Source organism: Panthera leo, chromosome A1 (genome assembly GCF_018350215.1).
Source record: "Panthera leo isolate Ple1 chromosome A1, P.leo_Ple1_pat1.1, whole genome shotgun sequence".
Classification (NCBI taxonomy): Eukaryota; Metazoa; Chordata; class Mammalia; order Carnivora; family Felidae; genus Panthera; species Panthera leo.
Window position 1 is genome coordinate 137,233,875 of NC_056679.1, and position 12,641 is coordinate 137,246,515.

At 39.0% G+C, this 12,641-nt stretch overlaps 1 protein-coding gene and 1 long non-coding RNA gene across 3 annotated transcripts in view; both read left to right on the plus strand.

Annotated features, from left to right (window-relative positions):
• Nucleotides 1-2,511: 2,511 nt before the first annotated feature.
• LOC122200763 overlaps nucleotides 2,512-12,641 on the plus strand; it is a 31,029-nt gene continuing 20,899 nt past the window's right edge. The window contains exons 1-3 of one of the 2 annotated variants that reach the window (XR_006193925.1): nucleotides 2,512-2,636; nucleotides 5,631-5,747; nucleotides 6,131-6,245. This is a non-coding gene — a long non-coding RNA (uncharacterized LOC122200763). Of the gene's footprint in view, nucleotides 2,637-5,630; nucleotides 5,748-6,130; nucleotides 6,246-12,641 lie in introns of those variants that run through there. The other variant, XR_006193930.1, reaches the window with a different exon arrangement.
• Nucleotides 6,364-6,902, plus strand: LOC122200756 (histone H2B subacrosomal variant-like). The gene has a single exon (XM_042906485.1). The coding sequence runs from the start codon at nucleotides 6,465-6,467 to the stop codon at nucleotides 6,831-6,833; it is 369 nt and encodes a 122-aa protein (XP_042762419.1). The 5' UTR covers nucleotides 6,364-6,464; the 3' UTR covers nucleotides 6,834-6,902.

Here is a 12,641-nt window from a genome sequence, read left to right on the forward strand (position 1 = left end):
TGGAAAGTTTGCTTTACTCCCCTTCGAATGGAAATGTAACACGGGTAAGACACCACAACAAAGTGGGCCTCAGCCTCGTTCCCCTGCTCTGTTCTCCCTGGTAAGTTCCTTATGAGCACTGAAAGAGCTTTTTGGCAAAGTTAGCCTCAGTTTAAATGCACTGAAACATGTTTGCCTCAAAGTCTGCCTGTCTTCATGGCTCTGAACCTAGAGTCCCATGACAAGAGAACATGGGTCACCCTCAGAGACACTCTCCATCACCCATCGGTTCCTCCATTCACCTCTCTACTCACCCGTATTCTCTACTCTCTTCCTCCAAACTGGTCCCCCCTTTTTTATGGTTACTACACGATGTTGTATTAGTTTCAGGTATATACAACATAGTGATTTGACAATTCTACGCATTACGAAATGTTCACCACAATAAGTATAGTCACCATCTGTGTCCATACAATGGTATTACAGTAGTATTGACTATATTCCCTATGAGGTACTACTCATCTCTGTAGATGGAATGGGAACTTTGTACTTTTGAATCCTCTTCATCTGTTTTACCCACCCCCCCCCACCCACCTCCCTTCTGGCAACCACCAGTTCTCTGTATTTAAGAGCCTGTTTCTGTTTTGTTTTGGTTTTTTATTTGTTGGTTGGTTTTGTTTTTTAGATTCCACATATAAGTCAAATCATATATTTGTCTTTCTCTGACTGATTTCACTTATAATACACTCCAGTCCAACCATGTTGTTGCACATGACAAGATCTCTTTCTTTTCGTGGCTAAGTAGTATTCCATTGTATATGCATACCACCTCGTCTTTATCCGTTCCTCTATCAAAGGACATTTAGGTGGCTTCCATATCTTGGCTCTTATAAGCCTTGTTGCAGTAAAAATCAGGATGCATATATATTTTCGAATTAGTGTTCTTGTTTTCCTCACGTAAATACTTAGAAGTGGAATTGCTGGATCATATGGTACTTTTATTTTAGTTTTTTGAGGAGCCTCTGTACTGTTTTCCAGAGTGACTGTACCAATTTACATTCCCATCAACAGGGCACAAGGGTTGACTTGTCTCCACATCCTCACCAACACTTGTTGTTTCTTGTCTTTTTGATACTAGCCATTCTGACTGGTGTGAGGTGGTACCTCATTTTGGTTTTGATTAGCATTTCCCTGATAGTCAGTGATAATGAGCACCTTTTTATGTGTCTGCTAGCCCTCTGTATGTCTTCTTTGGGAAAATGTCTTTCTAGGTTCTCTGCCCTTTTTTTTATTGGGATGATTTGTGTTTTGGGGTATTGAGTTGTATGAGTTCTTTATGTATTTTGGATATGAATGTATTATCAGATTGAGTTGTATGAGTTCTTTATGTATTTTGGATATGAATGTATTATCAGATTGAGTTGTATGAGTTCTTTATGTATTTTGGATATGAATGTATTATCAGATTGAGTTGTATGAGTTCTTTATGTATTTTGGATATGATGTACTATCAGATACATCACTTGCAAATATCTTCTCCCATTCGGTAAGTTTCCTTTTCATTTTATTGACAACTTCCTTTCACTGTGCAAAAGCTTTTTAGTTTGATGTAGTCCTAATTGTTTTGTGTTGCTTTTGTTTCCCTTGCCTAGGGTCACTTATCCAGAAAAATATTGCTAAGGTTGATTTCTGAGAGACTACTGTCTATTTTCGTTTAGGAGTTTTATTCTGTCAGATCTTACATTTAGATCTTTAATCTATTTTGATTTTATTTTTGTGCATGGTATAAGATAGTGGTCCAATGTCTTTCTTTTGCATGTAGCTGGCCAGTGTTCATGGGTTGAAAGAATTAATATGGTTAAAATGTCCACACTCCCAAAGCAATCTACAGATTCAATGCAATCCCTATCAAAATACTGATAGTATCTTTCACAGAACTAGAGAAAAAAAAATCAAAAAATCTGTATGGAACCACAAAGACCTTGAACAGCCAGATCTTAAGAAAGAAGAACAAAGCTGGATGTATCACAATCCCAGATTCTAAAATATATTCCAAAGCTGTAGTAATCAAAACAGTATGTTACTGGCACACAGAAGAGTACATCAATCAATGAAATGGAATTGGAAGCCCCAAAATGAACGATTATGGCTGATTAACCTATGAGAAAGGAGACGAAAATATACAATGGGGAAAAGAGAGTCTCTTCAATAAACGGTATTGGGAAAACCGAGCTCCCCTTCTTTTTTCTCCCCTCCCTCTTAACCCTTGCCGTTATAACTCCCATTCCAGTGTCTACAAAACACTTCCCAACACCTTCAAATATTTTGCTCTATCTTAGCTCAACCAATGACTTTCAATCCTGGCTGCACATTAAAAGAACTTAAAAGAAAAAATGCCTGAACTTCACCCGCTGCAGAGGCTGATTCAGTCAGTCTGGGGTCTAGCCCTGGAACAATTGGCATGTTTGTCATAATCTCCCTAGGTGACTTCAGTGTGCATCCAAGCTTGAGAATAAATAGCCTTAACTGAAACCTGGATCTTCCTCTGCACCCCTTTATCCCCACCCTTATCTGCCTGAATAACTTCCATTATCCATCAAGATTCAACTAAAACCACCACCTCCAAGAAGGCTTCCCTGGGAGGCTTAGTGATCTAGGTACCACCCTATCTTCCTACTATGCCCTGTGTATGCTCTGTCATAGCCTTTATGTCCCTGTTCATAGTAACTTCTTACTTTCATGTCTGTCTACCTCAATAAGCTCTGAATTCCTTACGAGTAGGAACTATATCTTCTTCATCTCTGTGTCCCCACAGTGTAACTTATGCAGTGCTTAGCACATGGTTGTCATCCAGAGATCCTTGTGAGAGAGCAGGCAGGAGGGAAGAGATTGAGAAGGGAATTTGAGAATGACGGTGGAAAGAAAAATCTCTCTCCCTGTACTGTCAGCCTTCGGCTTCCAAGGATAAAATTGATTTTATTTAGCATGCTTTGGGGACTATAAGGTAGAGGCAAAGCACACAAAGTAAAAATAGAAGACAACTTTCCATTTTTAGAAAAAAAGTAAATTACATGAAAGCTAGCCCATATATGGAAAGTATTTTTAAAATATATTTTTGGTGATCTACTAAGGACATTATCATTCATCCCCAATTTCTGTGCAGTTGGTGACCCAAATCTTCTTTGACATTCTCATTCTGTTTATGGTGGCTATATGGTGGGCATAATAATGCCTTAATAATGCCTCTCAAACCTGTGCGTATCCCCAAACCCCAACCTTTGAATATGTTACCTTACCTAGCAGAATGGAATGTGCAGATGAAATTAAGGATCTTGAGATGTGGAGAATGTCCTGGATTATCCAGGTGGACCCAATGTAATCACAAGGGTCCTTATGAGTGAAAGAGGGAGTCAGGAGTCTCAGTTATCTGTGTCACTGATACAGCATGAGAATAACTTGACCATCTGTTACTGGCTTTGAAGTTAGAGGAAAAGCCAAGAAACACGTCTGCAGAAGCTGGAAAGGGCAAGAAAACAGATTTTTCCCTTAGAGCTTTTAGAAGGAACACAACCCTGTTGATACCTTGACTGTAGCCCAGTGAGGCCTGTTCAGACTGATACCACCGCCAGAATAGTAAGATAATTTGTGTTGTTATTTTAAGCTGCTAAATTTGTGGTGGTTTGTTACAGCAGCAATAGGAAACTAATACAGTGGATGTAAAATGTTTCCAGAATACACTCACACCTGTCTTGCATGTTTTCCGTTTTGAATTAATGTCACCTCTGCCACAGCTGTTGTGAAATAATCACTGCAAGTCTTGATGATGACCTTGAGTCATTACTAGATCATCAATCATAAGTGAAAGAATAAGCAGTTGTCACCCCAGAAGTCCACATGGCTCGTTCATGGAAGACATACAGCCCATGCCCCAAACAGACACTGTGATCTAGCACAAAATAGAAGCCTGGAAAAATTCACAAAATGGTTCCTAACTTTGGATTCCAGCTGCACTTGAGCAGCTCAGAGACCACAGACCCCAGACCTCCAGTACGTTGGTCATCACCCCTTTCACTCTCCCAGGTCTCCTGCCAAAAGGACATCAGGCTTTGTTCTAAGTGCAGACCTTGAGGGTGAGGGCAGAGGAGAAGGCGACAGAATGAGGATTTTCCAGTGCTCGTTCCCAGAGATAGATGCAAGATAATCAGATTTGCTCCATTGTCCAAATTGATCATCCAACAGGCATCTCCTGAAGGTCATTATGCTAAAAAGGTGTCTGTGCCTTGTTCCAGACTGTCTGGAGGAGGAGGAAGGGAGAAGGAAAAGAAAAACTCGCCTATCGGTGGTGAGCTCATACATATTTTAGAATGATTCATTAAATTTTAAAAGGGAATTTGGGTTAACCCTAAAGTAGCCAGAAATTTTATAGAATCAGTATTCCCCATTTTCTGAACTTTCTGATGGACCAGTATGTTAGCAGACATGCTGTCTGCTAACATCCTGTTTTGGTTTGAAAGACTTTTTCTTTTAGCTTCTGTAATACACCCTTCCTTCTCTTCATGCAGGCGCAGAACCGAGTGAGGGTCCTAGGGATTAAAATGTCACCTTTATTACTGATGAACTTTTCTGGAGGATAGCCTTTCTGAATGGGGCAACAGTAAGCTTTCTTTTATAGCACCTCTGAATTCAGCAAAATGACCTCCTCAGCTACAGCCAGCTAGTACGAATGATCCGGCCCCAGGAGCAGCGCTGCCCGCAGTCACAACCAGCAAGAGTCCAAAAGGGGCAGAGATAGGCTTGCCTGCCATCTCCCCCACTCAGTGATTCCAAGGAGGGTTGTCCCAGGGAGGAGGAAGTGAGGGGCAGAGGGGCCAGGAGCGCTATGCTAATAAGAGCTCTTCAGCACGGATTCGTGAAGAATAGGGAGTGAACACGCTCCACCTGATAGCTTCTTCTAAATGTTAGCAAGTAAGTTATGCTGTCATTAAGCTAACTAAGTAATTATATCTAGGGAAATCCCGAAAGCAAAATGAGCAAGAGCTGACGAGAGATCCATCACCGCAAAGCATGCGTGGAAGCAGCAGCCTTCCACTCAGTGTGGCACATAGTGTGAGGTGTGTTGCTGGTAATAAATTAAGTACGGACATGACACTGTCTTTAGAAATTAGAACCTGTTCAAAATGTTCCCTCTAAATGCCTGGGTGGCTCAGTAGGTCAAGCGTCCGACTTGAGCTCAGGTCATGATCTGGTACTCCATGAGTTCGAGCCCCGCGTGGGGCTCTGTGCTCACAGCTCAGAGCCTGGAGCCTGCTTCTGATTCTGTGTCTCCCTCTCTCTCTGCCCCTCCCCAGCTCGTGCTCTGTCTCTGTCTCTCAAAAATAAATAAACATTAAATTCTTTTTTTAATTTTGCCTATAATAACGTTATTCCCACTCACCTCATTTCAGATCTACTTTCTTGAATGACAGAAAAAGGTGAGGAGTTACAGATAGCATTCCAGAAATTACACATAGCCTAGTCTATCTTTTCTGTGAGGAAGCTTATAGTGAAGGATTTTTTATAGTAGCATTAATAGTTGTGCAGTTGTGAACTATTGAAATACCTGTGAGTTGCAATTTTTATAGTTGCTTCTGTTTATTTTTTGTTTTATCCAGGAATGAATTTGATTAAGAAGGTGAGATTTTTTTTTTAAGCACAAATATCAGCAGAACACATGAACAAGAGTGACCCTACACTTTTGGTTAACAATGACAGAAGAACTACAGTATCAGGTAAAGACCACAGCATGTACTTAAATGTGTGAAATTTTCAAGAATGTTATTAACATCATTATAAAAATTGAATGCACATTTTCACATATAATAATTTAAATTGTAAAATAGGGAAGTTTTTGTTTAATTTTTTTGTACTTAGTTGCTCATAAGGAGTTGGGAGTCAGATACATTTTAGTTAGGATTCATTTTTAAATTAATTTCTAAAAGGAGATTAGCTATACATATTTTTATTATACAATCATCACTTCAAGGTTTTTAATGGCTTATTGTTCATTTGCTTATAAAATGACTTAATGAAAACTTTTACAGAGATTCTCCCATAAAAGGCTCACGGTTCTTTTTCCTTTATTTCCCTGCTACCAACTCCCTGGTTTGATGAGATTTGTCCAATTCTGAAAATATTGTGTTATGCTTGTAAACTGCCAAGAAAAAACGTAGGAAAAATGAGCACTCTTTTCTGCCCTGAAGCCAACCTCAATCCTTCTCCAACACTCTGTCCTCTTAGGAAAGCTTTAGGTTGGCCAAGAACAAGATTTTCCCTTAACAACAAATCAGGCTGTTGCTAGGTGATTGTGACATAGGAAGAGTAACCTCCAATCAAAAAGCAGCCCCCAAAGTGTGATTGTGGCATATCAATATAAATATGAGAGCTCTCCCCAGCTCTTAGGCCCTTCTCCTCTCCACTCGTAACTGATAAGGAGACCAACATCTGCAATGGCCAGATCCACCAGCAAAAAGAACAAGTGCTCCAGAGGACTTCAAAGCCCAATCTCCAGAAAGAAATTACATTCCAGCACCGACTTTGGCCATAGAAATTATTCACTCTACATAAACAGGGTCCTAAAGGAAGTGATTCCCCAGAGGGGCATATCATCTCACACCTTGGACATCATGAACACCCTGATCAACGACATCTTTGAGCGCATTTCTATGGAAGCCTGCAGTGTGATGTGTTTCCGAAATCGCTGTACCCTCACCCTTGAAGATATCCAGAAGGCAGTGTACTTGCTGTTACCTGAGAAACTAGCTAAGTATGCAGTGACTTTTGGAAGTGAAGCTGTCCAAAGATATGTCCAGTCCTAAACTTTACATGCCTGCTTAATTAAATCTTGGGGAAAGTAAATCAAACTTACTACCCAAATGATCACTTCACTATAGAATTCGCTCTTTTTTATAGCATGGCAATATTTCCTGGTTATTTCCCCCATCCCTCTTATCTCTAGAGAAGAATTACTCTCTCACTATTTTATCTTTGAACAATTTGATTATTTAGGATTTCCCAAAACCTGCTCCCTGCCCAAGTCCCACCCACTCTTATTTTTCCTGTGACTGCGTAAATCTCATTATATAAATTCAACGTTTATTGTATTGTTAAGGTATCGTTAACTATGTATGGGATGATTTAAACTAGTTCTTCTGACCACCCCCCCCCCCAGCTCACATGGACTAAATTTATGAAAACAAACATTTTACTCAGAAGTATACCGGCATTGATAAATTTTCATCAAAAAAGTATTTTCTAGAGCCAACTACAACGAATTCAGTTCCTTAATGAAGTCTCTATACAGCATGTTAACGATTTCCTTTGCTTTAATTCTTATTTCTTGACTTTCAACAAGTTTGGTTCACATCCGTGTAAATTTTATCTTTATGTGTAATTGTCCTTCACATTCAGATTTGGTTCTCTAGGATTTACTGTTCTACATTTGTGCTGTAATAGGAACAATACCCAGGAAACTATACTCAATTTATAAACTTCAAGAACTTTACAAATGTCACTGGAGGTGTTTCCCATCTCCCTGTCCACTATCCCGAGTTTTGTTTCCTTCCTGTTCCCTTGCTTTTCTGTGTGCTTTTTGTAAACATCTCTACATTATAAGCTTAACTTTGCTTGTTTCATAACATGGGGGTATACTATCTGTGTTCTTCTGTGCCTGCCTCTTTCTTTTAAACTTGTTTCTAAGGTATATACCTGTTGATATATGTATAGCTCCAACCCATTCTTTTCACTGATAGGTTGTATAATATTCAGTAATATGAATATACCATGGTGTACTTTGCTATGTCCCCAGCATTTTATGTAAGTCAACTTACTGAATCCCTACAACCTTGTGATCATTAATAATTATCCTGTTCTACAGATGAGGGAAATGGGGCACAGAGACAGAGAAACCAGCAACTTGTCTGTGGTCACACTGCTGTGTAAGTGGCAGAGCTGACCAGGTTAACAAGAGTCCACTGTGAGCACGTATTATCTGCTGTGAGCATTCTTTTTTTTTTTTAATTTTTTTTAATGTTTATTTATTTTTGAGACAGAGAGAGACAGAGCATGAACGGGGGAGGGGCAGAGAGAGAGGGAGACACAGAATCGGAAGCAGGCTCCAGGCTCTGAACCATCAGCCCAGAGCCCCACGCGGGGCTCAAACTCACGGATCGCGAGATCGTGACCTGAGCTGAAGTCGGACGCTTAACCGACTGAGCCACCCAGGCGCCCCTGCTGTGAGCATTCTTATGTACATATCTTCTGTTACAAACATACGAGAATTTCTCTAGGTAAAATACCCAACCATGGAATTGCTGGGTCATTGATTTGCTTATATTCAACATTATTAGATATTACCAGACCGTCTTCCAAAGTGTTTGTACCAATTTACATTTGCAGTAAATGAGAGTAACTCAGGTTCTTCTGGTTACAAGGATCACTTAAATTTCGTCAAGGAAAGGGGATTTCTTGTATGTAAAGCTAGGATGGGAATAGTGAGACTATTCTCGGTGTCTTACTGTTAACACCCACTCTGTTTCTCCTAGGTTGCTCATTTCTAAATGCTTCCTTCTCAGAGTTCCCGCCAGGTCCGTTGGATTCCACTTACATGAAATACCACAGTAAGATTTTACCACAATAAAAAAATGGTTTAAAAAAAATTTAAGTGGGTATTTTATACACATGCATTTATATCATCAGACTTGAAACTACCCAGTTTGAGTTAGGCCCAGAAGGAGGTTGCTGACCTCGCTAAAGATTAGCTGACCATGATTATATAGCTGCCCACATCTGCCACTCTGCTCTGGGTTGGACCCAGAAGGACCTCAAAGGTCTACCACAGGTCAGCAAATTACAGCCATTGGGCCAAGTCTGGAAGCAGCTCTTTTTGGTATGTCCTCACAAGCTAAGAAGGTTTTTAAAAATGTATAGGGATATTTTAAAAGAAAAAAAAAAACACAAGATTATTCAACAAGCCTAATGTGCCCCACAAAGCCTAAAATATTTATTGTCTGGCTCTTTGTAGAAAAAGTCTCCACCTGTGGTCTGTACAGTGCTGCTTCTCTTGCAGGTTGTGATAAGGCAGGTTTTCTATGGCTTTGCTTGGGATGCGCTTGTCTGTATAAAAAAACTCACAAATATGAAAAGTTCATCGTTGGCTTTTCAAATCATTCCAGTAAGGATAGTACCTACAAATGGTACTCAACAACTGGGGCAAGGGAATAACCATTCACAGAAGCAGTCTTCTAAATTGAGGTGTTTTAAAGATGGGTTAAGGGAACAAAAGTGTTCTTTATGTGTTATTCTCTTTGCCTCTGTATGTTTTTGAAATATTTTAAAATGATTTCAAAAGAAGGTCAAGATGCTTGGCAAAAACTCTCTGACACTGGTTTTAAGTCACATTATATAAAGGCATGTACGTAAAAATACCCATATTTTCAAAAGACTTTAACCATCTTTATTGTGGCAAAAAATATATATAACATAAAACTGCCATTTTAATCACTTTTACGTGTACAGCCAGCCACACTAAGTCCATCCACGTTGTTATGTGGCCATCACCACCATCCATCTCTAGTACTTTTTCATCTTCCCAAACTGAAACTTTATAAACATTAAATAATAATTCCACATTTCCCCCTCCCCAACCCTTTCTTTTTTTTTTTTTTTTTTATTTTTTTAGCGTTTATTTATTTTTGAGACAGAGAGAGACAGAGCATGAACGGGGGAGGGTCAGAGACAGAGGGAGACACAGAATCCAAAACAGGCTCCAGGCTCTGAGCTGTCAGCACAGAGCCCGACACGGGGCTCGAACTCACGGACCGTGAGATCGTAACTCACGGACCGTGAGATCGTGACCTGAGCCGAAGTCGGACGCTTAACCGACTGAGCCACTCAGGCGCCCCTCCCCAACCCTTTATAAGTGTGATTCTGCTTTCTGTCTCTTCTGTCTTAGAATGTGACTATTCTAAGCACTTCGTTTCAGTTGAGTTCAACAGTATTGGTCCTTTTGTGACTGGCTTATTTCACTTAGCATAAAGCCTTCAAGATTCGTCCATATCGTAACACGTGTCAGAATTTCCTTTCTTTTTAAGGCTGAATAATATTCAGTATATGAATTTATCACATTTCGTTTATTCATTCATCCATGGGTGGTCACTGGGGTTGCTTCTACCTTTTAGCTATTGAAAATAATGCCACTATGAACATGGGTATACAAATATCTCTTCAAGTCCATGCTTTCAATTCTTTCAGGCATATATCCAGATGTAGAATTGCTGGATCATATGGTAATTCTAATTTTTTGAGAAACCACCATATCATTTTCCACAGTGACTGTTCCATTTTACTGCCTCACCAGCAATGCACAAAAGTTCCAATGTCTCCACATCCTCATCAACCTTTGTTATTTTCTGTTTTATGTTATACATGTGTATATATATATGTATATATATATATATATATATATATGTGAGATATATATCATATGTTATATACATATATGATATATATGTATGATATATAATAGCCATCCTAATAGATATAATGTGGTTTTGATTTGTGTTTCCTCAATGATTAGAGATGTTGAGCATCTTTTCATGTGTTCACTGACTGTTTGTACTTTTTCCTTAGATGAATGTCTTTTGTCTATTTTTAAATTGTTTTTTGTTGCTGTTGAGTTGAAGGAGTTATTTACATATTCTGGATATTAATCCCTTCCTCCAGATATATGATTTGTAAATATTTTTCTCCCATTCCATGGGTTGTCTCCTCGATGTGTTGATAGTGTCCTTTGACACACAGAAGTTACTAATTTTGATAAATCCAATTTGTCTACGTGTTCATTTTGTGTCATATGCCACTTAATATTTTTATTGTTCCTTTATGAGAAAGTTATTTGCAACATTATACATATATGTATATATACATATACATGTATGTATTATATGTATATATGTAATGTTTATTTGTTTATTTTGAAAGAGAGAAAGTCAGCCAGGGAGGGGCAGAGTGAGAGGGAAAGAGAGAGAGAATCCCAGCAGGCTCTGTGCTGTCAGTGGAGAGCCTGAAATCAAGAGTCAAATGCTTAACCGACTGAGCCACCCAGGCACCCCTCTATATATTCTTAATTTTGGAGTCAATTCATAGTGTCAACATGGCTTCTAAAATTTGAAAATAGTCTCAAACTAGCTAACACATTAAAAAGGGTTAAAAATATCTCAAGGCATAATTTTGCCATCAATAGGACCATTTTACCAGTTTTTCAGTCTTGCGCCCTAGTTACCTGAGACAGTTAAATGACAGTAAGACAAAAAGTAGTACACACTGCTGGTAGTCCTCAATATATATTTACCCCTTCTTCTCCGAAATAGGGCCCCAATTTTTAGCTGAGCTCATAGCCACCCTGTACAAAGGCTACATTTCCAACCCTTCCTTTGGCGAATGTGTCCATGTGACCAAGTGCCGATGAATGGGAGTGTATACACAACCTCTGAAGAGTTACCTTAAGTATCATCAAAGTGCTCTTTTCCCTTTTCCTCTCTCCTGCTGACTGGACTGAGGATGTGGAAGCTGGGGCTGGAGCAGCCACCTCAAACTAGGAGCTGAAACCTGTATATTAAGGATAATAGAGCAGAAAAGTGAAAGAGCTTTGGTCTCTGATGATTGAACTCCTGGGCAGCCTAGCACTGCCTGTGTTTATGTGAGAGCGAAATCAATTTCTAATTTGTTTCAGCCAGTATTATTTTGGTTTTCTATCATTCATAGTCAAATCTAATTCTAATGTAGACATCCAGAAGATAACTGGCTGCTACACAATGTGGTTAGTCTCAAAATGATTGTACACTTATTAAATAAAAACATAATAAACTATAAATGGAGGATGACGAATGCCTTGTGTATTTACCAGAAGGTGTTTCTGTGCAATGAAATCTCATGCGATGTAGCAGCCCTTTCTTAGAAATGTGTAATGCAGATGGCAAAAGCTTGCCTGTTGTTAGTCTGTTGGACACATGATGTGATTTTGAAACACTACTTAAAATACAAAAACAGTAAGATATTCAAAGAAGATAGGAAAAGCATTTCCCACTAAGCCAACAACATGACCAACCTACCAATTCTGTGGTAATTTCCGGATAGTGATATACAGTATCATAAAAGATGTCTCCCACCCCCAAGAAAGAATAGTGCTGATTTTGTAATACAAATTACCCAAATGATAAATTTCTAGCAAACTTAGATTATTCTTCTCTGAGTTTAGAAACCTTGTTTTGGAATTGAATAGTGTAATCTCATACAAACATATATTGTCCCTATAATTATTTAAAGTCTTGCTGTGCACACCGCTAGCTTGTTCCCATAGGAACTAAATGTGTTGGAAATTACCAGAGGATAGAAAAATACCATTAAGTGTAATACCTTGCATGTGGCACTTATAGTTCATTTATATGTTCACAGAAATCCCTTCTTTGCAATAGATGCTGAGAAAACAAAGGCGAGGTCCATCCCATTAAAAACTTAAAATCTTATGGAATAATCCAAAACTAAAACTATTGGGAACAGCTGACAACAATAAGTCTAAGCTGTGAACTAGGCATTACTCTAAATACACCATCTATGTCAACTCAATA

Coding starts and splice junctions, on each gene's coding strand:
- LOC122200756 (XM_042906485.1), top strand. CDS start 6,465: ATGGCCAGATCCACCAGCAAAAAGAACAAGTGCTCCAGAGGACTTCAA.